This window comes from Parambassis ranga, chromosome 16 (assembly GCF_900634625.1).
Source record: "Parambassis ranga chromosome 16, fParRan2.1, whole genome shotgun sequence".
Classification (NCBI taxonomy): domain Eukaryota; kingdom Metazoa; phylum Chordata; class Actinopteri; family Ambassidae; genus Parambassis; species Parambassis ranga.
The window spans coordinates 21,394,120-21,422,047 of record NC_041036.1 but is presented as its reverse complement, the minus strand read 5'-3'; the positions used below and the strand labels follow the sequence as shown (position 1 = coordinate 21,422,047).

The 27,928-nt window shown below is 43.1% G+C and overlaps 1 protein-coding gene across 1 annotated transcript in view; it reads right to left on the bottom strand.

The window, feature by feature from the left end:
• Positions 1-24,559, bottom strand: part of znf385d (zinc finger protein 385D) — a 94,720-nt gene extending 70,161 nt beyond the window's left edge. The window contains exons 1-2 of the mRNA XM_028425518.1: positions 24,347-24,559; positions 16,306-16,448 (exon numbers count right to left, since the gene is read on the bottom strand). Of these exons, the coding sequence (XP_028281319.1) occupies positions 16,306-16,448; positions 24,347-24,368 (165 nt within the window). The 5' untranslated portion in view covers positions 24,369-24,559. The remainder of the gene's footprint in view (positions 1-16,305; positions 16,449-24,346) is intronic.
• Between the last annotated feature and the right edge of the window lie 3,369 nt (positions 24,560-27,928).

The window sequence follows — 27,928 nt, the reverse complement described above, 5'->3', positions numbered from 1 at the left end:
GGGGCTACACATTAGGGCAAAAAATACAGGGAGTTCCTTTGTAATGGCGAATGGTCAACTTTGAGGCCACGCCCCCACCACACCGTAAGACTTTTGTAAGAGTTTTGGAATGCGTCTATTCCCTGTGGTGTCCTGAGTGGACACAGTGAATTTCAGCTCAATTGCATGAAGTATGTGAGGCGTGAAAAGTTTTGAAGCAGGGTCACAAATAGGCAAAAAATGGCCACAAAAGTCAAAATGGTGGACTTCCTGTTGGGTTTGGAGGGGGGGTCCAAGAGACTTTTTTGTGCGTCTTGGGGTGATACACATGTGTGCTAATTCTCATGATCCTGTGTCAAACTGGCCAGCGGGGCTACGCATTAGGGCAATAAATACAGTGAGTTCCTTTGTAATGGCGAATGGTCAACTTTGAGGCCACGCCCCCGCCACACCGTCAGACTTTTGTAAGAGTTTTTGAATGCGTCTATTCCCTATGGTGTCCTGAGTGGACACAGTGAGTTTTAGCTCATTTGGATGAAGTATGCGAGGCGTGAAAAGTTTTGTAGCAGGGTCACAAATCGCCAAAAATTAACAGAAATTTCAAAATGGCGGACTTCCTGTTGGGTTTGGAGGGGGGGTCCAAGAGACTTTTTTGTGCATCTTGGGGTGATACACATGTGTGCCAATTTTCAGTGACCCTACTCAAAACAGGCCACAGGGGGCAGGCAGAAAAACCTATGAAAACACAACATTTTGTGTAGCCAGTAGGTGGCGCTCTGTCAAAGCCTCAATATTGTTGTATAGATGTGTTTAGGGTCAGACTCTGATCATACATGTGACATTTCGTACAGATCGGACAGAAAACGAAGAAGTTATAGAGACTTTCTGTGTCCTCAGAAATGGTCAAACTTTGAGGCCACGCCCCGGCCACACCGTCAGACTTTTGTAAGAGTTTTGGAATGCGTCTATTCCCTATGGTGTCCTGAGTGGACACGGCGAATTTCAGCTCAATCCGTTGAAGTATGCGAGGCGTGAAAAGTTTGGCAGCAGGGTCACACATCGCCAAAAATGGCCACAAACCTTCAAATGGCGGACTTCCTGTTGGGTTTGGAGGGGGGGTCCAAGAGACTTTTTTGTGCGTCTTGAGGTGATACATATGTGTGCCAATTTTCATAATCCTGTGTCAAACCGGCCAGAGGGGCTACGCGTTGGGGGCGCTATAGAGCCATTTTTATATGTGCATTTCAAAAGTCAGCAAATTTCAAAATTTTTCGGGCGAATGAATTTTTCTACCAAGTTTGGTGAGTTTTTGGGCATGTTAAGGCCTCCAAAAATGCGATCTCGGAGGGGGAAAAAAAAAAAAAAAAAATAATAATCCTAAGGGTTTCAATAGGGCTCTTGCACCATTCGGTGCTCGGGCCCTAATTAAAGCTGCAAGCAGCATTGCGGGCCCTCGCGCACCTTGCGATCCGCGGGGTCATCGCAGTCTTCTCTCCTATGCTCTCGTCTCCTATACTCTCCTGTGCTATGCTCTCCTCCTCTCATTTCCACAGATATACAACAAACACATGTTTACAACCAAACTTTCCTGCTACCAGTAGGTGGCGCTATGACCGTATCATCCTATTAGCATATATATCTGTTTAGACTCGGCTCCATGGCAGTACTGTAAGATTTTGTCCACATTGCATAAAGTATATGGGTAGTACTGCATAAAACACAGCGAGTTCCTTTGTAATGGCGAATGGTCAACTTTGAGGCCACTCCCCCGCCACACGGTAATACTTTTGAAAGAGTTTTGGAATGCGTCTATTCCCTATGGTGTCCTGAGTGGACACAGTGAATTTCAGCTCAATTGCATGAAGTATGTGAGGCGTGAAAAGTTTTGAAGCAGGGTCACAAATAGGCAAAAAATGGCCACAAAAGTCAAAATGGTGGACTTCCTGTTGGGTTTGGAGGGGGGGTCCAAGAGACTTTTTTGTGCGTCTTGGGGTGATACACATGTGTGCTAATTCTCATGATCCTGTGTCAAACTGGCCAGCGGGGCTACGCATTAGGGCAATAAATACAGTGAGTTCCTTTGTAATGGCGAATGGTCAACTTTGAGGCCACGCCCCCGCCACACCGTCAGACTTTTGTAAGAGTTTTGGAATGCGTCTATTCCCTATGGTGTCCTGAGTGGACACAGTGAGTTTTAGCTCATTTGGATGAAGTATGCGAGGCGTGAAAAGTTTTGTAGGAGGGTCACAAATCGCCAAAAATTAACAGAAATTTCAAAATTGCGGACTTCCTGTTGGGTTTGGAGGGGGGGTCCAAGAGACTTTTTTGTGCATCTTGGGGTGATACACATGTGTGCCAATTTTCATGACCCTACTCAAAACAGGCCAGGGGGGCAGGCAGAAAAACCTATGAAAACACAACATTTTGTGTAGCCAGTAGGTGGCGCTCTGTCAAAGCCTCAATATTGTTGTATAGATGTGTTTAGGGTCAGACTCTGATCATACATGTGACATTTCGTACAGATCGGACAGAAAACGAAGAAGTTATAGAGACTTTCTGTGTCCTCAGAAATGGTCAAACTTTGAGGCCACGCCCCGGCCACACCGTCAGACTTTTGTAAGAGTTTTGGAATGCGTCTATTCCCTATGGTGTCCTGAGTGGACACGGCGAATTTCAGCTCAATCCGTTGAAGTATGCGAGGCGTGAAAAGTTTGGCAGCAGGGTCACACATCGCCAAAAATGGCCACAAACCTTCAAATGGCGGACTTCCTGTTGGGTTTGGAGGGGGGGTCCAAGAGACTTTTTTGTGCGTCTTGAGGTGATACATATGTGTGCCAATTTTCATAATCCTGTGTCAAACCGGCCAGAGGGGCTACGCGTTGGGGGCGCTATAGAGCCATTTTTATATGTGCATTTCAAAAGTCAGCAAATTTCAAAATTTTTCGGGCGAATGAATTTTTCTACCAAGTTTGGTGAGTTTTTGGGCATGTTAAGGCCTCCAAAAATGCGATCTCGGAGGGGGAAAAAAAAAAAAAAAAATTAAAGCTGCAAGCAGCATTGCGGGCCCTCGCGCACCTTGCGATCCGCGGGGTCATCGCAGTCTTCTCTCCTATGCTCTCGTCTCCTATACTCTCCTGTGCTATGCTCTCCTCCTCTCATTTCCACAGATATACAACAAACACATGTTTACAACCAAACTTTCCTGCTACCAGTAGGTGGCGCTATGACCGTATCATCCTATTAGCATATATATCTGTTTAGACTCGGCTCCATGGCAGTACTGTAAGACTTTGTCCACATTGCATAAAGTATATGGGTAGTACTGCATAAAACACAGCGAGTTCCTTTGTAATGGCGAATGGTCAACTTTGAGGCCACTCCCCCGCCACACGGTAATACTTTTGAAAGAGTTTTGGAATGCGTCTATTCCCTATGGTGTCCTGAGTGGACACAGTGAATTTCAGCTGAATTGCATGAAGTATGCGAGGCATGAAAAGTTTTATAGCAGGGTCAGAAAACGGTAAAAATTACAAAAAAAGTCAAAATGGTGGACTTCCTGTTGGGTTTGGAGGGGGGGTCCAAGAGACTTTTTTGTGCGTCTTGGGGTGATACACATGTGTGCTAATTCTCATGATCCTGTGTCAAACTGGCCAGCGGGGCTACGCATTAGGGCAATAAATACAGTGAGTTCCTTTGTAATGGCGAATGGTCAACTTTGAGGCCACGCCCCCGCCACACCGTCAGACTTTTGTAAGAGTTTTGGAATGCGTCTATTCCCTATGGTGTCCTGAGTGGACACAGTGAGTTTTAGCTCATTTGGATGAAGTATGCGAGGCGTGAAAAGTTTTGTAGGCAGGGTCACAAATCGCCAAAAATTAACAGAAATTTCAAAATTGCGGACTTCCTGTTGGGTTTGGAGGGGGGGTCCAAGAGACTTTTTTGTGCATCTTGGGGTGATACACATGTGTGCCAATTTTCATGACCCTACTCAAAACAGGCCACAGGGGGCAGGCAGAAAAACCTATGAAAACACAACATTTTGTGTAGCCAGTAGGTGGCGCTCTGTCAAAGCCTCAATATTGTTGTATAGATGTGTTTAGGGTCAGACTCTGATCATACATGTGACATTTCGTACAGATCGGACAGAAAACGAAGAAGTTATAGAGACTTTCTGTGTCCTCAGAAATGGTCAAACTTTGAGGCCACGCCCCGGCCACACCGTCAGACTTTTGTAAGAGTTTTGGAATGCGTCTATTCCCTATGGTGTCCTGAGTGGACACGGCGAATTTCAGCTCAATCCGTATGAAGTATGCGAGGCGTGAAAAGTTTGGCAGCAGGGTCACACATCGCCAAAAATGGCCACAAACCTTCAAATGGCGGACTTCCTGTTGGGTTTGGAGGGGGGGTCCAAGAGACTTTTTTGTGCGTCTTGAGGTGATACATATGTGTGCCAATTTTCATAATCCTGTGTCAAACTGGCCAGAGGGGCTACGCGTTGGGGGCGCTATAGAGTCATTTTCCTATGTGCATTTCAAACGTCAGCAAATTTCAAAATTTTTCGGGCGAATGAATTTTTCTACCAAGTTTGGTGAGTTTTTGGGCATGTTAAGGCCCCCAAAAATGCGATCTAAGGGGGGGAAAGAAAAAAAAAAAAAAAATTAAAGCTGCAAGCAGCATTGCGGGCCCTCGCGCACCTTGCGATCCGTGGGGTCATCGCAGTCTTCTCTCCTATGCTCGCGTCTCCTATACTCTCCTGTGCTATGCTCTCCTCCTCTCATTTCCACAGATATACAACAAACACATGTTTACAACCAAACTTTCCTGCTACCAGTAGGTGGCGCTATGACCGTATCATCCTATTAGCATATATATCTGTTTAGACTCGGCTCCATGGCAGTACTGTAAGATTTTGTCCACATTGCATAAAGTATATGGGTAGTACTGCATAAAACACAGCGAGTTCCTTTGTAATGGCGAATGGTCAACTTTGAGGCCACTCCCCGCCACACGGTAATACTTTTGAAAGAGTTTTGGAATGCGTCTATTCCCTATGGTGTCCTGAGTGGACACAGTGAATTTCAGCTCAATTGCATGAAGTATGTGAGGCGTGAAAAGTTTTGAAGCAGGGTCACAAATAGGCAAAAAATGGCCACAAAAGTCAAAATGGTGGACTTCCTGTTGGGTTTGGAGGGGGGGTCCAAGAGACTTTTTTGTGCGTCTTGGGGTGATACACATGTGTGCTAATTCTCATGATCCTGTGTCAAACTGGCCAGCGGGGCTACGCATTAGGGCAATAAATACAGTGAGTTCCTTTGTAATGGCGAATGGTCAACTTTGAGGCCACGCCCCCGCCACACCGTCAGACTTTTGTAAGAGTTTTTGAATGCGTCTATTCCCTATGGTGTCCTGAGTGGACACAGTGAGTTTTAGCTCATTTGGATGAAGTATGCGAGGCGTGAAAAGTTTTGTAGGAGGGTCACAAATCGCCAAAAATTAACAGAAATTTCAAAATTGCGGACTTCCTGTTGGGTTTGGAGGGGGGGTCCAAGAGACTTTTTTGTGCATCTTGGGGTGATACACATGTGTACCAATTTTCATGACCCTACTCAAAACAGGCCAGGGGGGCAGGCAGAAAAACCTATGAAAACACAACATTTTGTGTAGCCAGTAGGTGGCGCTCTGTCAAAGCCTCAATATTGTTGTATAGATGTGTTTAGGGTCAGACTCTGATCATACATGTGACATTTCGTACAGATCGGACAGAAAACGAAGAAGTTATAGAGACTTTCTGTGTCCTCAGAAATGGTCAAACTTTGAGGCCACGCCCCGGCCACACCGTCAGACTTTTGTAAGAGTTTTGGAATGCGTCTATTCCCTATGGTGTCCTGAGTGGACACGGCGAATTTCAGCTCAATCCGTTGAAGTATGCGAGGCGTGAAAAGTTTGGCAGCAGGGTCACACATCGCCAAAAATGGCCACAAACCTTCAAATGGCGGACTTCCTGTTGGGTTTGGAGGGGGGGTCCAAGAGACTTTTTTGTGCGTCTTGAGGTGATACATATGTGTGCCAATTTTCATAATCCTGTGTCAAACCGGCCAGAGGGGCTACGCGTTGGGGGCGCTATAGAGCCATTTTTATATGTGCATTTCAAAAGTCAGCAAATTTCAAAATTTTTCGGGCGAATGAATTTTTCTACCAAGTTTGGTGAGTTTTTGGGCATGTTAAGGCCTCCAAAAATGCGATCTCGGAGGGGGAAAAAAAAAAAAAAAAAAAAAATTAAAGCTGCAAGCAGCATTGCGGGCCCTCGCGCACCTTGCGATCCGTGGGGTCATCGCAGTCTTCTCTCCTATGCTCGCGTCTCCTATACTCTCCTGTGCTATGCTCTCCTCCTCTCATTTCCACAGATATACAACAAACACATGTTTACAACCAAACTTTCCTGCTACCAGTAGGTGGCGCTATGACCGTATCATCCTATTAGCATATATATCTGTTTAGACTCGGCTCCATGGCAGTACTGTAAGATTTTGTCCACATTGCATAAAGTATATGGGTAGTACTGCATAAAACACAGCGAGTTCCTTTGTAATGGCGAATGGTCAACTTTGAGGCCACTCCCCGCCACACGGTAATACTTTTGAAAGAGTTTTGGAATGCGTCTATTCCCTATGGTGTCCTGAGTGGACACAGTGAATTTCAGCTCAATTGCATGAAGTATGTGAGGCGTGAAAAGTTTTGAAGCAAGGTCACAAATAGGCAAAAAATGGCCACAAAAGTCAAAATGGTGGACTTCCTGTTGGGTTTGGAGGGGGGGTCCAAGAGAGTTTTTTGTGCGTCTTGGGGTGATACACATGTGTGCTAATTCTCATGATCCTGTGTCAAACTGGCCAGCGGGGCTACGCATTAGGGCAATAAATACAGTGAGTTCCTTTGTAATGGCGAATGGTCAAGTTTGAGGCCACGCCCCCGCCACACCGTCAGACTTTTGTAAGAGTTTTTGAATGCGTCTATTCCCTATGGTGTCCTGAGTGGACACAGTGAGTTTTAGCTCATTTGGAGGAAGTATGCGAGGCGTGAAAAGTTTTGTAGGAGGGTCACAAATCGCCAAAAATTAACAGAAATTTCAAAATTGCGGACTTCCTGTTGGGTTTGGAGGGGGGGTCCAAGAGACTTTTTTGTGCATCTTGGGGTGATACACATGTGTACCAATTTTCATGACCCTACTCAAAACAGGCCAGGGGGGCAGGCAGAAAAACCTATGAAAACACAACATTTTGTGTAGCCAGTAGGTGGCGCTCTGTCAAAGCCTCAATATTGTTGTATAGATGTGTTTAGGGTCAGACTCTGATCATACATGTGACATTTCGTACAGATCGGACAGAAAACGAAGAAGTTATAGAGACTTTCTGTGTCCTCAGAAATGGTCAAACTTTGAGGCCACGCCCCGGCCACACCGTAAGACTTTTGTAAGAGTTTTGGAATGCGTCTATTCCCTATGGTGTCCTGAGTGGACACGGCGAATTTCAGCTCAATCCGTTGAAGTATGCGAGGCGTGAAAAGTTTGGCAGCAGGGTCACACATCGCCAAAAATGGCCACAAACCTTCAAATGGCGGACTTCCTGTTGGGTTTGGAGGGGGGGTCCAAGAGACTTTTTTGTGCGTCTTGAGGTGATACATATGTGTGCCAATTTTCATAATCCTGTGTCAAACCGGCCAGAGGGGCTACGCGTTGGGGGCGCTATAGAGCCATTTTTATATGTGCATTTCAAAAGTCAGCAAATTTCAAAATTTTTCGGGCGAATGAATTTTTCTACCAAGTTTGGTGAGTTTTTGGGCATGTTAAGGCCTCCAAAAATGCGATCTCGGAGGGGGAAAAAAAAAAAAAAAAAAAAAAAAAAAAAAATAATAATCCTAAGGGTTTCAATAGGGCTCTTGCACCATTCGGTGCTCGGGCCCTAAAAAATAATAATCCTAAGGGTTTCAATAGGGCTCTTGCACCATTCGGTGCTCGGGCCCTAAAAATTAAAGCTGCAAGCAGCATTGCGGGCCCTCGCGCACCTGGCGATCCGCGGGGTCATCGCAGTCTTCTCTCCTATGCTCTCGTCTCCTATACTCTCCTGTCCTATGCTCTCCTCCTCTCATTTCCACAGATATACAACAAACACATGTTTACAACCAAACTTTCCTGCTACCAGTAGGTGGCGCTATGACCGTATCATCCTATTAGCATATATATCTGTTCAGACTCGGGTCCATAGCAGTACTGTAAGATTTTGTCCACATTGCATTAAGTATATGGGTAGTACTACATAGAATAGAGCAAGTTCCTTTGTAATGGCGAATGGTCAACTTTGAGGCCACGCCCCCACCACACGGTAATACTTTTGAAAGAGTTTTGGAATGTGTCTATTCCCTATGGTGTCCTGAGTGGACACAGTGAATTTCAGCTCAATTGCATGAAGTATGTGAGGCGTGAAAAGTTTTGAAGCAGGGTCACAAATAGGCAAAAAATGGCCACAAAAGTCAAAATGGCGGACTTCCTGTTGGGTTTGGAGCGGGGGTCCAAGAGACTTTTTTGTGCGTCTTGGGGTGATACACATGTGTGCTAATTTTCATGATCCTGTGTCAAACTGGCCAGAGGGGCTACGCTTTAGGGCAAAAAATACAGGGAGTTCCTTTGTAATGGCGAATGGTCAACTTTGAGGCCACGCCCCCACCACACCGTAAGACTTTTGTAAGAGTTTTGGAATGCGTCTATTCCCTATGGTGTCCTGAGTGGACACAGTGATTTTCAGCTTGATTGGATGAAGTATGCGAGGCGTGAAAAGTTTTGCAGCAGGGTCACAAATCGCCAAAAATTAACAGAAATTTCAAAATGGCGGACTTCCTGTTGGGTTTGGAGGGGGGGTCCAAGAGACTTTTTTGTGCATCTTGGGGTGATAAACATGTGTGCCAATTTTCGTGACCCTACTCAAAACAGGCCACAGGGGCAGGCAGAAAAACCTATGAAAACACAACATTTTGTGTAGCCAGTAGGTGGCGCTCTGTCAAAGCCTCAATATTGTTGTATAGATGTGTTTAGGGTCAGACTCTGATCATACATGTGACATTTCGTACAGATCGGACAGAAAACGAAGAAGTTATAGAGACTTTCTGTGTCCTCAGAAATGGTCAAACTTTGAGGCCACGCCCCGGCCACACCGTCAGACTTTTGTAAGAGTTTTGGAATGCGTCTATTCCCTATGGTGTCCTGAGTGGACACGGCGAATTTCAGCTCAATCCGTTGAAGTATGCGAGGCGTGAAAAGTTTGGCAGCAGGGTCACACATCGCCAAAAATGGCCACAAACCTTCAAATGGCGGACTTCCTGTTGGGTTTGGAGGGGGGGTCCAAGAGACTTTTTTGTGCGTCTTGAGGTGATACATATGTGTGCCAATTTTCATAATCCTGTGTCAAACCGGCCAGAGGGGCTACGCGTTGGGGGCGCTATAGAGCCATTTTTATATGTGCATTTCAAAAGTCAGCAAATTTCAAAATTTTTCGGGCGAATGAATTTTTCTACCAAGTTTGGTGAGTTTTTGGGCATGTTAAGGCCTCCAAAAATGCGATCTCGGAGGGGGAAAAAAAAAAAAAAAAAAAAAAAAAAAAAAAAAAAAAAAAAAAAAAAAAAAAAAAAAAAAAAAAAAATTAAAGCTGCAAGCAGCATTGCGGGCCCTCGCGCACCTTGCGATCCGCGGGGTCATCGCAGTCTTCTCTCCTATGCTCTTGTCTCCTATACTCTCCTGTCCTATGCTCTCCTCTTATTTCCACAGAGATACAACGAACATATGTTTACAACCAAACTTTCCTGCTACCAGTAGGTGGCGCTATGACCGTATCATCCTATTAGCATATATATCTGTTCAGACTCGGGTCCATAGCAGTACTGTAAGATTTTGTCCACATTGCATAAAGCATATGGGTAGTACTGCATAAAACACAGCGAGTTCCTTTGTAATGGCGAACGGTCAACTTTGAGGCCACTCCCCCACCACACGGTAATACTTTTGAAAGAGTTTTGGAATGCATCTATTCCCTATGGTGTCCTGAGTAGACACAGTGAATTTCAGCTCAATTGCATGAAGTATGTGAGGCGTGAAAAGTTTTGAAGCAGGGTCAAAAATAGGCAAACAATTGCCACAAAAGTCAAAATGGCGGACTTCCTGTTGGGTTTGGAGGCGGGGTCCAAGAGACTTTTTTGTGCGTCTTGGGGTGATACACACGTGTGCTAATTTTCATGAACCTGTGTCAAACTGGCCAGCGGGGCTACACATTAGGGCAAAAAATACAGGGAGTTCCTTTGTAATGGCGAATGGTCAACTTTGAGGCCACTACCCCACCACACGGTAATACTTTTGAAAGAGTTTTGGAATGCGTCTATTCCCTATGGTGTCCTGAGTGGACACAGTGAATTTCAGCTGAATTGCATGAAGTATGCGAGGCACGAAAAGTTTTATAGCAGGGTCAGAAAACGGTAAAAATTACAAAAAAAAGTCAAAATGGTGGACTTCCTGTTGGGTTTGGAGGGGGGGTCCAAGAGACTTTTTTGTGCGACTTGGGGTGATACACATGTGTGCTAATTCTTGTGATCCTGTGTCAAACTGGCCAGCGGGGCTACGCATTAGGGCAATAAATACAGTGACTTCCTTTGTAATGGCGAATGGTCAACTTTGAGGCCACGCCCCCGCCACACCGTCAGACTTTTGTAAGAGTTTTGGAATGCGTCTATTCCCTATGGTGTCCTGAGTGGACACAGTGAGTTTTAGCTCATTTGGATGAAGTATGCGAGGCGTGAAAAGTTTTGCAGCAGGGTCACAAATCGCCAAAAATTAACAGAAATTTCAAAATGGCGGACTTCCTGTTGGGTTTGGAGGGGGGGTCCAAGAGACTTTTTTGTGCATCTTGGGGTGATACACATGTGTGCCAATTTTCGTGACCCTACTCAAAACAGGCCACAGGGGCAGGCAGAAAAACCTATGAAAACACAACATTTTGTGTAGCCAGTAGGTGGCGCTCTGTCAAAGCCTCAATATTGTTGTATAGATGTGTTTAGGGTCAGACTCTGATCATACATGTGACATTTCGTACAGATCGGACAGAAAACGAAGAAGTTATAGAGACTTTCTGTGTCCTCAGAAATGGTCAAACTTTGAGGCCACGCCCCGGCCACACCGTCAGACTTTTGTAAGAGTTTTGGAATGCGTCTATTCCCTATGGTGTCCTGAGTGGACACGGCGAATTTCAGCTCAATCCGTTGAAGTATGCGAGGCGTGAAAAGTTTGGCAGCAGGGTCACACATGGCCAAAAATGGCCACAAACCTTCAAATGGCGGACTTCCTGTTGGGTTTGGAGGGGGGGTCCAAGAGACTTTTTTGTGCGTCTTGAGGTGATACATATGTGTGCCAATTTTCATAATCCTGTGTCAAACCGGCCAGAGGGGCTACGCGTTGGGGGCGCTATAGAGCCATTTTTATATGTGCATTTCAAAAGTCAGCAAATTTCAAAATTTTTCGGGCGAATGAATTTTTCTACCAAGTTTGGTGAGTTTTTGGGCATGTTAAGGCCTCCAAAAATGCGATCTCGGAGGGGGAAAAAAAAAAAAAAAAAAAATAATAATCCTAAGGGTTTCAATAGGGCTCTTGCACCATTCGGTGCTCGGGCCCTAAAAATAATAATCCTAAGGGTTTCAATAGGGCTCTTGCACCATTCGGTGCTCGGGCCCTAAAAATAATAATCCTAAGGGTTTCAATAGGGCTCTTGCACCATTCGGTGCTCGGGCCCTAATAATAATCCTAAGGGTTTCAATAGGGCTCTTGCACCATTCGGTGCTCGGGCCCTAATAATAATAATAATATGATTAGGTACTACGTCAATTGAATAAAACTGTGTTGTCTTTGATAAATAAATGCATGTGTCAAACATATCAGTTTATATTTATGGACAAAAATAATAATGAAGGTTAAAATGAATTTAATGAGCTGTGCTGTATTTAACCCTTAATAATTCATGCACTGAACTAACGTTTACATTAGGTGTTTTTGGACTGCAGGTACGCGATGGACTCCCCGTTTCCCCGATGGACTTCCCATTTGAGTCTATTGTTTCCACTGAAAATGATGCCACGAATAAATATCTTTCCGGATATAAAATGACAATAAATGATCCTGCATTTTCCCCTCAGCACATCTCTGACGTTTTCTTTCCATCACTTCTTCCTTCGTCTTGCTTTTAGCTGGGCTGCTGTTTGGTTTTTGTAAAGCCACACACACATAAGGTCACTGTGACCTCATGTCAGAACGATCAATATATCAGGAACGACGAATTTCTTCGAAATTGAGCACAGCCATTCTTTTAGACTCAAAAATTAGGATTTGTGGGCAAAGGCAAGGTTCTGCCAAAACACTTTGAAAGTTGATTGGTTGGAAGGGGCCTACTGGAACAGAAACATGACAACAACAAGACGACATGTTCCTGAGAATCCTCTTTTCCAGCCTGTTCTGAACTGGCTGCTACCTTCAGCTTGTTTTGAACTGAAACTTCTCTTTTTAACCTGTGTGCATGTAGCTACATGTCTTAATTTATGGCTTGCAGCCACATTTTTCCTCCATTGTGTTGTATTAAAGCACCCCACTTGAGGGAGAAAAGAGAGAGAAAAACAAACATTCCTTCTTCCCCCTCTGGCTAAGGACTTCCTGATTGTGTCAGTCACTCATCCCAGAACAAGATTGCACAAAACCTCAACAAGAGACTTTGGTATCAGTCCCATTTTATGCAGGTGTGGACACGTTGTTACAATTTTCTTGTACACTGCAAATGAAAAATGCATCAATCCTGCCAAGATGACGTGTGTCCCAAATGGAACAACTGTCATCATCATCTGTATGATGTATGATTCTTTTCATTTTGTTTTTTAATGAATTGAATTTAGTATTTACATCTCTATTTTTCTTATAGGTTTACGTATTTAGAATATAGGAGTACTGGGCCCCAGAGGCACGTAAGCAGATCTGACCTCATCTGTGCAGATTTGAAGCGTCTTCTTTCAGTGGGAGTACAGATGGAAACTAGCTTCAGCTTGATCTGTAAATCACAAAATCTGCTCCACTCAGTGGAACAGCTGTTTGGTTTCTGTACACAATTATAATGTGAGATCCTCGGCTTCTAATAAACTGCTTGAATGAAGCTCTATCATACATTTGCAGAGGCGGAAAGCAACTTCTTATCATTTCAGTTATAATGATTATAATTATAATTTCTTTTTATCAAAACTTTCCCACTGACATTTTCAGCACTCTTCATATAGTTTCCCACCTGCTGCGTGACTTAAAGAAATCTGATCAGACCTGCAAACTGTCAAACCGGCTCCATTGTTGCACGCTTGCTCGCAAAGGCAGCATTGACAGAATGTAGAACAGTGACTTGTGTATGTCCTCATTTCTTTATGAACCTTCTGATAGAACTCTTGCTTTTAACACCGCCCCACATTCTGCCAGTGATTAGGAAATCAGAGAAAAGTTTCAGAGAATAAGTGACAAAAAGGAAAACAGAGGGAGGCTGAGAGAGAAAAGCAGAGGGTTGAATGGTGTGTGTGAGTGTGTCTGTGCCACAGAGAGCAGGAGGTGATTACTTTGTGTTAATCTAGTATCAGCTTTCCACCATTTGGAGGCTTCCCAGTGTATTACTCATTATCTGCAGACAAGTCTGTTAAATACAGATTAGACAGGGCGAGTAAAGGGACACAGTATTCCTGAACTTTCTCATGAAACTCTCCTTGCAGAAACAATCTGTCTTCCCATGGGTTATCTACGCTCTTCTCCGTGATGTCCCCTTTTTTCCCCCATCGTGTGTGTGTTTTTTCTCACTCTCAGCCAGCTGTGCTCCATATTTCAGCTCCTCTTTCCAGCAAGATTTCAAATTGAGCTATCCCCGTAATTCAAAAGAAGACCATAAAAAAACCTTTAAGGGTTTTATCTTTTTTTTTTTCTTCCACGAGTCATCATATTTTTTTGATGACCGTGCTGATTTGAGCTGCTTGAGGCCACATATTTCTTCATAATTACTTTCTACTTTCAAAAAGAAAATCGATAGATCCATATAAGCGCACATGTGTCGTGGTACAGTAGGCAAGTGCACATCAGGCGAGTGCTCCGTTTAAAAGGTTGCTCCTCAAATCCAATAAGGTCTGCAGCATTGTAGAGCTGTTCATGCTGCTCATGGTTCCAGGAGTCAGTGAAATGTGACCCCGCTGTGTATAAATGAGCATCAGAGCAATTACATTAACAGCAGATAAACACTATCAACTTATACACAGCAGGGTAGAGAGTGCTAGAGAAACATAAATGTGTTATATTATTATTATATGTGTGTATTGGAATTATTAACAAGTAGAAATGTATTAATTTATTTTTTTTACAAACCCATAGTTTGGCCTGTAAAACGAATTTTCTGACACAAAGACAAAACCTAATGTTTTATTTACCTTAATTCCAGTTTTTAGTTGGCAATCAAGATACTAGTAAAATATCTTTCTACTTTGTTATGTAGTAACTGTGGACAGACGGCCTTTTACTGGTGTTGTGTGCCAGCTTCTGGTCAGATTTTTCACTGCTAGCATGGTCATGAACTGTACATGTAGTTGGGAGGACAAGAAGAAATGTGATATTAAACAACTATAACAGGCAGGACATGCCTGTTGGCTAAAACAGGCATGACATGAATGATCCTGCCTGGTCTCTCTCACCATATAAAATATTATTCCACTACTTTTTGGCCTGCTATTTTGAGCATGCAAGCAACAACAATGATTCTCCCTTCTGAAGATTAGGGCATTTGGTCACTCTGCATTGACTATAGGACTTTTGGGTAGCAAAGCATGTTTAAATTATGGCACAATTCAAACAGGAGCACTGTTCCATTGCAAACTGGTGGGGCTTCACCTCTCTGTTGGGGAATGGTCACCTCATTTTACATCAGCTCTATGAGGGGCTGTGATCAAAGAATTAGTTAAGGGTGTAATGTGACAGGGAGCATGTTGGGAGACATTTTTCATGCAGAACCACATTTTGCTATCTCATAAAATTTGATCAAAAAATGATTTTTTCAAACAGCCCTCAACAAATGTATTCCCCCTAAAATATGGCACATCATTTGCCAAATCCTGTATGTTCAGACAAAACTAGAGGGCGGAGTACTGTGTCAATAAGTCTGGCAGCTAGTGTCTGGCTTTGTATTCATACCTGAAAACCTGACTCAAAATAGCTTCAGGAAGGATTCAGAAAAGAAAAGACACAACATAAAAAGCTATTAGTAACACTTGATTTTACAGGTCTATAATGTTCTGACCGGCACTGACTCACAAGATTATTCTATCAACAGAAATAGAAATGGTCTATTTTCCTCATAATTAGTACCAAATTAGGCAGTTCTTTCCAGGAAACCTTGGAAAAGTCTAAGCTAATTAAGTGCTTTTATAAATTACCAAAAATAAAGCAAATTGTTTGCACTGCTTAGCAACCCTGACTCTAGATGTTGTAGATGGCACTCATGAAAAGGTTGCTTGCTGCATTTCATTCACTGAGGCATGTTTTTATACATCATTTCTACAAAAGGTTAAAAAATCTGACTGCCACGGTGTGACATTTTGTGTAGGTGGGATGCCAACAATTAGTGTTTAGCACTTTTTCTGCTGAACTTCAATGTGTGGGTCAAAAATAAAAACAGATGTGAATGTTAACAAGGAGATGAAGTCCGCTCCGCAGGCGAAGTAATCTGCTCTCGGTTTATGAACTTATAAGATGAAGCTGTCAGTGAATCACATGAAACAGAATATGCAAACTATCTGCAGAGCAAGTGCACAACAATCACAGCCACGCTTCACCACTGCCCTCTGCATTTTGTTTAAATGCTGTCTTAATGTTTGCAGAATAAAACCTACGTTTAGAAACGTCCCTCTTTCATATGTTATGTGTCAGCATCAAACTGCTACAAAAACAAATTAATGAGGTGTTTTATGAAGAGGCATCTGATAAAAAAGACAAAGATGAATAAACAGGGAGGCTGGACCTAGCTACCTCAAAGCCTCAGAGGCATTAATAACACCCTAAAGATGGTGACAAACATGTAGAGATATCCAGCTATGAGAGGAAAAACAAAATCAGTCATCTCTCCTGCTCATATTTGCAGCAAGTGTCCTTCAGTCCAACCTCAGCAGGGGTCAAAGAGCCTCTGAGCGCCAGCAAGCAGATGACATGACACAAAAGACACAAAAAGAGATAAGGATGACACTCACTGTGCTGAATCCTGGGAAGAGGCTGACTGCTGAGGCCGCATCCAAAGGAATTGGGAGGAATTGTTTCATGCCCAAAGAGGTCTGGACAGCAGGCAGGGTGGGACGCACCAGGGCAGGCAAAATGCCATTTTGACATGTGTTACCTGCAGAAAGGAGAGCAAAGGCAACATGTGAACTGCAGGGAGGCATTTATTTAAACAGGTCTGCTACCTGTGCTAATGCAGCACATTTTCACATTATTCCAGTGCTTACACTACAAACTGATTGGACCTAAATAAATGCCAGGGGTAAAACCGTTTGTTGTGTGTGTTGTAACTCATCTAATAGCACGGAAATCCCCAAAATCTCCAATCTGGATGCTGATAATGTTTAGAAGAAGGAGAGACACAGCCTCATACTGTCTGAAGGATTTCCATTATTTCAAAGTAAAAGGTTTTATTATCTAAAAGCGATGGTTTTATTATTCCAACTATCCATCCATCCATCATCCATTAACCCGCCTCGTCCCGCGGTGCAGGGTCACAGGGGGCTGGAGCCTATCCCAGCTATCTGTGGGTGAGAGGCCGGGGACACCCTGGACAGGTCAGCAGTCCATCACAGGGCAACACACAGACAACAACCATTCACACTCACATTTGATGTTATTATTTTTAATGTGAAATCTTAATGAGCTGATTTCGGCACTGTAACTTTAAGGATTAGAATGTCCAACTGTAATTTTTGTATTCATTTCTCAGTTCTAGAGGTTGTCACCTAGGAAGACTCTCCGATGCATAGATGCAGAGTTTAAAATGGCAATGATCCCTGATCCTGACATCAAGAACTAAGGCTGCTTAAATAAATAAATGTATGGCCATATTTAATCATAAATATTATTTTACAGTAACTGTAAAGCGGCCTGTGGACCGCTCCATCCCGCAAATGAATATCCGCCCAAAATGACTACAAGGTAAGCACATCATTATCAATGCCACCTGCTCCTTCTTTAAAAATGAGGTTCGCAGTTGAAATGTACGGTAAAGCATGCGGAGGCTCCAAGGCGCATGCAGGTGTGACCGCAGGGACATATTTTACTGTCGTCAGCTCGTAAAAAACACATTTCTCATCTGACTTTCAGAACTTTGGGGTTTCGTTTTTTACTATTTATCTAGTTGTAACTAATGGTTTTCTTCAGTAGGTTAAACTAGCTTTACACCACCAGTGCTGCTCTGCACTGTGTGTGCGGAGAGACGCTTCAACATGCCTTTACTGCACACTGACAGTAGATATTTATTTAATATATTTTTTCTTTTTTATAGAAGTCTTTGCGGCCCTCTCTCCTTCTCCCAGTGGTTGTGTCAAAGGCATATGAAAATAGAGTATGTGCACACATAAGTGTAAAGTAAAGCAGTGTAAAGCAACTTGGAGTAGTAAAGCACTATATAAAGGCAAAGCTTTGCTTCTTCTCATTTTTCACTGTCCTTTTTTCTCACATAGCGTCCTCTTATCAGTGATTTCTGAGCTTTCAGCAACAATTCATCTGCTGAAATGGTCCAAAGATCCCATTCAGTGTAATTTCCTTTGGCACACAGTCCTGAGATCAGGAAAGAAGTTTCATGCTCACTGTTTGTCAGGGTTGTTATATAATTTGATTAGAAATCGGTACACTAACAAATTCTTTTATTCGCATTCTGCTGTGGCACATCACACTGTACACACTGTACACCTCACAGCTGTTTCCATTACTCTGAAATGTCTCAAATACCATCAGCCATTCAGTGGCTGCAGCCTGGTCTGAATTCACTGAATTCATTTTCTTCTTGTAATCACACTCAGACGCAAACTGTGTGCAGAGAACAAGTCGTACAGGCAGATGACCACTGTGTGATGCTGCCATGATGGTTATCTCTGCAAAGCAGATGTTCCCATTCTGAAACTGTCGCCACAAATAGCCGACGTGGAACGACTGTAGCAAGAACAGCATTTCGTATGAGATGATTCAATGGCAAGAGTGGCCTGGCCCACACATCTCCAGGAAAAACAAAAGTAAATACTTCACTTTTATTGTCATGTGAGTGCAGCACGCCAGCCGAGTGCTTTTTCAACCACCAATTGGAAACAGCACAGGGCTGATTTCAACACGGTGGGATTGAAAAAAAAACTGACAGCCCTCCAAAACATTAGGAATTAAAGAAGCTATTTCACAAAGCTATAATGAGAACCAGAGGGATGGTTTTAAAAAAAGTGCAGCACATTTAACAACAGTGGAACTCTGGGCCAGCATGGCTCTAAAGCTCTGGCAAATACAGTATCAAACCACTGTCTTGAGACAAATAAAAACAAGGTTTGCCACGTTCGGTCCCCAGGCAGTGGTTAGGGGTAAATAAAAAGCAAAAGTCATAAAGAAGAGAAGTGGGGAAAACCACAGACTGCCCCATCACCCCCCCACCCCCCATCCTCTGTCTTCTCTCTCCAGTCACCGGAGCGCTGCCATCTGTTGGAAAAAGAACACATGCCGTCTCTCATGTGGAGGCACGTCCTAGTCCCAACTTTAACAAAGCATGTCCTTCTGCAGGGATCATCCGACCGTGCCATTTCTCGACATGCCGGCCTGACGTCAGCCCTCAGGCTCGCCTAGTCTTGCTCCCAGCCAAAATCCTGCCATTCATCAGCCCAACGCACACAGTCAAAACAAGACGCTCAAACACACCGCCGCTGATGTGTGGGATGACGATGACTGACAATGTGAGATGAGAATTAGTTTGATAGAGTCATGTTTGGTTTTCTGATTGATAGGAAATGAAATCTGACACTGTAGCATCACACAGAGCGGCGATGTTTCTCCTGTGAACAAAGGAAATCACAATAAAGTCGTGTTATTCTAATGACACAGACACCAGTGGACATAAAATGTTTAAGAATGATCCAATAGCACGTCTTTCAATAACCCCTCGAAGGGGTCACCCCTTATTTACCACTAAAGGAGCTTCTACACAGGTGGTACCAGCAGTGGAAATAGGTATGACGGTGCTGGCTGCCGTAACGAGGCTAGTTCTTGCAGTCAAAGCACACATACAGACACACAAGGAACTCGTTTCTGGTTACACCACAAAATCCAGTCAACAGATAATGATTCATTATTTGTTTATCAGGTGAACGTGGTGTTTCTTAAACCTCAGTAGAAATGGGCTGATTAATTGGCCCCTACAGTTCCTACAGTAGAAAAGCACCTGCTGTTTTCACCACAAGGACACACAAGTTTAAATAAAGTCTGAGTAAAACGTTTGCCATCTTAATTGTACTTAAATGCATCAGATTTTGAGGTAGTATTGCCATTCAATGGGAAATATGGGGAGAAATGGGTGTGAGCCCACTGATGATGCCTAAATGTCTTCATTTAGCATGACAGTCCAAAATAAAAGACATTTTTTCAGTGGGTGTTGAAATTTGGTCCTGATAGAAGCACCAAGAACAGTGTATTAATCATCTAAAAAGAAAATGAAATTTGCAGATAAATAAATATCCTGTGGACAATAAATGTTTGTGGAAGATGTCATATCTAAAGGCTTGTCATACCTGTCATACACTGAAATGTCTATGTACACAATGTATAAAGATCATCATGGTTATCATCAAATCAGACTGTGTTACATGCTAATATTATAATGTTTAGTTTGTCTATTATTTTGAAACACAACACAACAATCATACAATCCAGCCAACATGGCTATAAGTGCCTTCCAGCAGCAGGGGTTAGTGGTTCAGGTCCCTAAAGCCCGATCTGTCACCATCAGCAAAAGTGTGAAACACAAGGAAAATGAGCACACGACTGTTAAAATGAACTCCAGCTGTAACCCCTGAACAGCACGCTGACTTTATGCCACTGCACCACTGAGACAGAAAGAGCTACAGCTGCAGGAGGCAGGAGAACATAACGAAATAAGTGATTATCACTTGGTTAGCAGGTGCCTGTATTTTACTTAATGTGTTGTTTGTTTGTTTTTTTTGCTTCTAAAATTTGACTTCATCGATAGACTGCATGACCCACGTGTGCTGCTTTGCAGCAGACAGCTAGTTTGCATGGACAGTCACAGGAGAGTCGCCGCACAGAGAAAGGTCAGCAGGTCACAGTTATTAATATATAGCAAAGGACTGCCAGAGCAGCCTGGAGAAAAAGACTGATGTGACCTTTTATCTTTATGGAAACAGGAAGAATTCTTTGAGATGGTTAAAAAGGTACAACGAAGTCAAACACTGGAGGTAACTAGAAAAAAAATCATTTTTTCAAAAAATTCAGTTTTACACACTTTCACTTCCACACCGCCACCAAATGTAATTATGCTAATAATGCCCCAGCTTTTAGCACATAATCAACACTAGTTAAACCAGGAAAAAGAAAAGGCAGCATGAAGGATTTTTTATGTATCTTTTACACTTTAATTTACCCACTGACTGAAGGCTGTGTGAGTACAGTTTGTAGAAACATGGTGAGTTTGTGGCGAAGAATCACTGAATTATTTGACAGAGGTGTACCAAAGAAAAGGGGCTAAAATTGGTGTGTCTATGAACACCACAGACACCCTGCCAATAAGAGCTGTAGCTCCAGTGTAAAAGAGAGCTGTGGTGAGCAAAGTCCTATGGCCAAATACAGACTTCTCATAGGGGCTAGTGATGAATGCTTAGCAGTGTCCTTTTCAGCTATTTCCGTTTGCTTTGCTTTATGTTTTGGTTTTGATCACTTTAAATAACATATTGTATCACTTTTTTACATAATCAAAATCTCTAAAAGGCCAGTTGTAAGCTAGTGGTTATCCAGCCATGAGTCTGATGTAAATAGGGGGAAAAAGTCTGCACATCTGCAGGAAACATCTTCTTCATCTACTTGGCTGGACCAGTGTCCACACATAGATAGATAGATAGATAGATAGATAGATAGATAGATAGATAGATAGATAGATAGATAGATAGATAGATAGATAGATAGATAGATAGATAGATAGATAGATAGATATTTACTTTATTAATCCCTTTGAAAATTACGTTGTAGTAGCAGCATATCAAAAAACAATAAATACAATAATCACAAGCAAAAACTCTTATATACACAAACATGCCCATGGCAGCAACAAAAAAAGAAGAAATTGTACATACACATGCATAAAGCAGATCAAAGAAGATAAAAACACAGTTAATGTAACTGAAATGCACCTGTGGTGATGCTTTAGTCCGAGTTAGTGAGCTCAGCTCTGACAGTCGCAGAGGAGTTATAGGGTCTGATGGAGGACGGCAGGAGTGACTTCCTGTACCGGTCCTTAGAGCAGCGGGGCAGCAGGAGTCTGTTGCTCCTCAGCAACCTCTAACTTCAGTGGACCTTCATGAGAACATTAGTTTCATGCCCAGATGTGACATTCTAGCATTTAGCATTAACATAAGCACGTGTCATTTCCAGGATGCATGACTATCGACCATAGGTGTCATTTATTTGGGTGTGTGTGTAGGAACACTGTTCTTACTCATTCCTAAGCAGCACTGATGTTTCTCTGTGGCTGCTGGACATGTAAACACATTAGCATAATGGAGCGTTGACAACCTTATAATGTCATGTTGAAATCATGCTAAGGGGCTTGAGTTTTTGAATCAAAGGAAGCACAAACACACTGACACACACTTCAACCTGGGGCTTCCTGCGATGCTGCTCTGCCTGCTTTGCCCAGGAGTGTACAGTCATACAACTCAGATGAGATGTGACTTCTGGAAACATTTGAAAAGGATTGGAATTGATGAAAGTTTGTACCCACTGGCCTTTGTTTATCTATTCTCTTTGAGACAGTGTTTAATGATGCAGCACATTCAGGATGAGATGTTAAGAGCAGCTCATTGAACGGGATGTTTTCTGGCTACTGTATCGAGCAGAGCCTCACACTCTCAGTGTCCTCTGCACTGCCCTTCCTGAAGGATTCCTGTGTCTGGACACAAGCTTTTTTACTCCTGCGGCAGTATGTCAAGAGACAGAGAGTAAAAACGATGTCTGGAGGACGCCGTCTGGCATTAATAATTAATCATCTTGTGCTCGCTCTCCTTCACCTTCTGCCTCCTCTTCATATCCTGAACCTGGAGGCTCTACCGATAAGATTTGTCCAATGAGGCTAAGAGTCCAGTCTCAAAATAAAAAGGCTGGACTCTCAACCATCCGTTTCCCTCAGCAAATACAAATCCAATTATTAGATGAATCTAAATTCCACTGAACTCATTCATATGCTGATGATGTGCCAGACATGATTAACACCTTTGTGTTTTCATGGTGCTTGCTGATTGTATTCCTGCGAGATCAGCGTTTCTCTTCAATTGAGGAGGATAAAATCATTTCACCCCTATTAAAGCGAACAAAGTGAGTCCAAAGGGTAGATTTAAAGCATTCTTAGATCGTGGAAAGCTACACTTTCACTGATTTACTGATTAACCTTTTCATAATAAACTCTACTAAATATTCTTTTGAAATGTCATAAATCTTTTTTTGGCTCCCAGCTACATAACACACCCTGTCTCTGTCTCCTTCAGATTAGCTTCCTGTTGCTCTCTCTTGTCATTCTTAGTGATCTTCATCTTAGTGTGAATCGGCTCCCGCGATCACTTCCCATGTTTCTCTGCAACCTGAGGTTAACCAAAAAGAAGTTTACATGCTGTTAAACAGCAGATAGGTTTCCTCCAGGCTTTTGACTCAACAACACTAATAGCTTGTATGATTGCAGCACACACTCAACACCTATTCCCCTGCTCTGGCACAGATCATTTATTTGGCTTTTATTCATTTTAAGTTGTGGTATTTTGTTTCAAAGCGGTTTAAAGTCTGATGCATCACCTGGTATAAATCACTTCAGCAGAAAGTTAAATAGCAGAGATACAGGGCTCGGGAACAACCAGCGTTATTAATCTTTCAAGAGATTCCATCTATTTTCTCCGCACAGTGCACTCAGGACTGCATTCATAAATGCTAAAACGATGCACATCCTGTACGCAAACAGTGACCTTTACTCCTCTGCCTCTGTGTTACACTGAGCACCGGAGATAAAATTTGTAATTTGTCTGTCAAATAAAAAACAAAACACAGACAAAGCTACACAAACGTGAAGCCTGTCTACTTTCACCTCCTGGCTTTTGTGTGAAACAAACTCCAAAACAATGTAACGTCCAACCTGCTGTCCTGATGCTCCCAGCAGTTTCACACCTGACCAACACTGGCAGGGGATCTCAAAAAGCTGAGGCTGTCTCTGCACCTGACAGCTTATTCATTTATAAGCTCCCAGCCTTTCCTTCCTCACCCTCTCCTCCTCCTCCTTCTCTGTGTATGGCATCAACAAGAGAAAATCCCTCTCGCTCCTACAAGCCATGGTCTGTAACTTCAGATCGCTTTAATCCCTGGGATAAAAAAAAGAGTCTTTCATTTAACAAATCACCCCCTCACAACTGTGGATGCCCGTGTAATTATTCCTCCGATGTGACTGTAAGCCAGCCGTGAGAAGAGCACTTGACTAGAAGCCGCTCACGCATTAAGTCTTCTAAAGCCTCCTCCATGAACTAATGGAACTAATGGAATGGGCCCTCTGCTGCTTTCTTTAAATATCATACATAAGGTAAAATTTCAAGTGGCTCCTCACTAAAATTTGAATTCCACCATTACAAGCCAAGAATGAATTCTCAGATCAAGACAGTCCAGGACACAGTTAAGGAGTTGGCCTGGTGATTAGATGCATTTTTAGGAACCCACAGGGAGCAACTTTCAGAAACAAGCTTTCCTATTTGTATCCTCAGTTTTATTTCCAGAGCATTTGCATTGAGAGGTGGTCAGTGTGCACTCACACTATGTTTGACTGTAGTAAAGCACATGCAGTGAGTACACACTCTCCCTAATGTGTAACTTCATTCTCTTTTTCTTTAATGAAAACCAGTGCTCAGTATCTAGAGCATACATTTACACTCAGAACTGACACACACACAGACACACACACACATACATGGGGATGAGATTATGGATGTAAACACACCTACAAATAAAAACACTCACCAAAGAACATGCTGCTCTCCATTGCTCCTCAGGCTTGCGTGTATGCTGTATTTCCTCTCTGGTGCCCTGCCAGTGTTTGTGTGTCCATGGACAGCAGCCTGGGCATGTCTCATACACTCCTCAGTGGTGTGTGTGTCTTTTCATGTGCGCTCAATCCAACAGCAGCGTCAACGGCCGGTCTGCATGCTGCACTCTGCACGCCGCTGCTGTCTGAGCACCTCCGTATCTGCCTCTCTCTCTCTCCCCCTCTCACCCTCTCTCCCTTGCCTCTCGTCCCCTCCCCTCCTCTGTGGCTTTTCCCCTCCCTTCTCCTCCTCTTCTCTGGCCCCTCCACATGCTGTATCCCTTTGCTTTTTCTTTTCTCTCTCCGAGGTGTCTATCTACATTTTCCAGCAACAGCCTTCTCCACAAATGCCTTATTCTCTTTCCCTCTGTAGTTGTCTCATCTTTGTTTTATGTGTCAACCAAGCCTCTCACTCTCTTTCTCACTTTTTGTTTTCCCCCGCTGTCTCTCCTTTTTTTGATCTTATTCCCCTTCCCTGCCTCTATCTCCAGCTTGCTCCTTCTTTTTTTATTCTGACTGTTCCGTCACTCTCGCTCACTTCTTTCTCTTGCTTATCTCTCTCTCCTTATCTGTGTCTACTTCTGCAAATATCTTTTCTGTCATTTTTTTTCTCTTGCTGCTTTCCTCACGTACACTTTTTGCCTCTTATCATACATGCATGCACATAGAGAAAAATCAGGTTATGGAGCAGACTGGGCTTCATGGAGACCAATCTGTGTATCAAAGTCCACAAGCATCTTGCAGAACCAGGACATTCCTGTCATGCTGTTCTCGAAGTCAAGCTCTTCAGATTCTTAACCAGCTTTGTTTCAATGTCAGTGTTTCTCCCTCCATGCTGACACCTCTCAGAGCTCCCTGTTCATCTGCCAACAAGTGCAGCTGGATCTGCCATCCATCGTATCTTGCCAGCTTTGAGGCTGTTGTTCAAATTACAAACCCACAACCAGAATCAAATACAAGCAGGCAGAAATACAATCCACCACAACAGTCACACTGCCGAACAATGAGAAAGCAGTGCAGAGCTGCCTGGTACTGAGCAGGGACAGCTGGTGGAGGCACTCTCTGCAGCGGCCTGTTTCTTTTAGATGACAAATCCAACAAAACAGGAAAAAACGACTATGGCAAGCAAACAAAAACAACAGTACAGCAGATTACAAAAAAAAGAAATAGGTTTTGACTGTCGCCATGTTGGCAGCACCTAAACTCCAAGCTAATCCAAACACAGGCAAAGAGAGACAAGTGGAGCTGAGGCTGACTCCTCACCTGCCACTGAAGGGGGTCACATCCTCAATTTGTACAACTTTAAGTCCTACAGTAACAATTACTTTTTGGAGCCAGCCCCCAGAGACACTTCTGCAAATAAAAGAAAGCAATGGTTCCAGGGGAGACATGAACTTCACCTCCACCTCTGCTTATGGACTGAGCTGTGTCGGCCCTGTGGCTAGACCACCAGCCTCAGCTGAACATATGTTATTTTTGTAGGTAAAACCTTTGTGGCCTTCATGTGTGAGGGCAAATTGTCCATTAATTTCAAATCATATCAAATCTATGGTAGCAGGAAAAAAATGTCTTTCTCCGCCACTAACTGGCTCAACATGGTGCTTTCATGGGTGGCCATTTTAATCATTAACCTGGTGCACTGCTTGGAAACTGAAAAGGAACTCTGTCAACATCTTTCTTTCTTTGTATTGCTTCACCATGTTTTTAACCTAACTTCCGAGATTATTTGGAGGTAACAAGTCATAGTGTGTGGGATGAATGATGGAATAGTCAGGCTCTGCAGAGAGAGGCAGTGTTTCTTTACAATGTTACAAACATGAAGGTTTAAAATGGACTTGGTGTTCATTTCAGTTTACTCAGATCAAATCATTTTTGAAACACTGCTGCATTTATTGATACATGCTCCTTCTTGTCCCACTGTGTGTCATCGTGGTGTGCTCGGAATGTGAGATGAGATGTAGCGAGGTAATGGGGTTACAGTAATCCGATTACTGCCATGAGAAGACAGTTACTTATATGTGTGTGCCCTGATTGATTGTGTCTTCTTTTGTATTTCTCACTCTCCTCCTTCACCCTTTGTTGATGACACTCATGCTTTTGCTTTGTCTTGAATGTTCACACACTCATTCCCACAATGTCTTTTTTGCTGCTCTCCCTTCTGTCTTGTTATGCTCTCTCTCTCTCTCTCTCTCTCACTCTCTCTCTCTTTCTATTTTCTCTTCATGATTTTTCCCCTCTGGCTGGTGGTCAGACTCAACAGGAGCTGATATCAGGCTCTGCTTCTGCAGACATAAGACTACTGCTCTGCTCTATCTTTGGTCTTCCCATACAAGCACACACCAACACCAACACAAATCAACAAACTGTATGTACACTACACACACTCATAGATGCACATATGAGGACAAGCTAGGCACCCACACACAGATAAACAGCGATGATCAAAAGAACTAGCAACACACTCATACATAAATACACAACAGTAAACAGATTTATGGTTACATAAAAGCTTTTTTGTGTAACTGTAAGACACAACCAAACACCCCCCCCCCCATCCTGTGCAAATTGAATTATATAAAATGGAAGTGTTTCGAAAATTGTACATAATTTATGAACAGATTTTTGTGATGATTCATGCAAAACAAACATGTCTGCAGATACTTTAGGAATTCAGTCACAACATGGAGCATCAAAACATGAAGGGGTTAAGAAATATCTAAGAACCTGATCCTGAGTTCTTGTTTTTGGTTTATTTTGAAGGGTGTGTTTCTGTGTGAGTTTTACTTCCTCCTGTGTCTACCTCTGTGCGTACCTCGTGAACTTCTATCAAAATCTAGCTTTTGATTCTTGTGAGTGTTGTTGTACTTCATACCAGGCTTTTGTAGAGACCGCCTTAGTGAACTATTCTCTGTCCCGATAAAGGACTTTGTTTTGCCTTACTACTGCCTGCTGTCCTGCACCTCGCTGCCCTAAATGAGAAAACTACATTACAATGTTCATTGTATACTGTATGACTGTGAAATGAGGTGATGATAAAGGTGCACCAAAAAGGCAAACCAGTGCAGGATACATACATTCAAGATGATTGTCTGTTGAAGTTACAAGAGGCACGTAGCTGCACAAGATGTTCACACAACCCAAGTTGAGGTTCCTGTGACCCCGAGGGTCCCTGTGTTTTGTGTGTGTGTGTGTGTGTGTGTTTATCAGTGTCATGATGTAAGGGTGTTTTGTGGGTTCGTATTTCCACACATGCTTAACCTCCGACTTCGTTTTGGCTCTCTCTCTCTCTCTCTCTCTCTCTCTCTCACACACACACACACACAGAGTAACACTGCTGCTGAAGGTCAGATAGAATTGACCGCTACCGAGCTCTGGCCACCAGTATTGACTACAAATGAGACACTTTCTTGATCAAAGCGATGTCTGCCTGTGCACACAAATCCAGGGCACATTGTAGATACACATAGCATACACACACACACAATCCATCCAGACAGCTAGTCAGTTGGTGACATCAT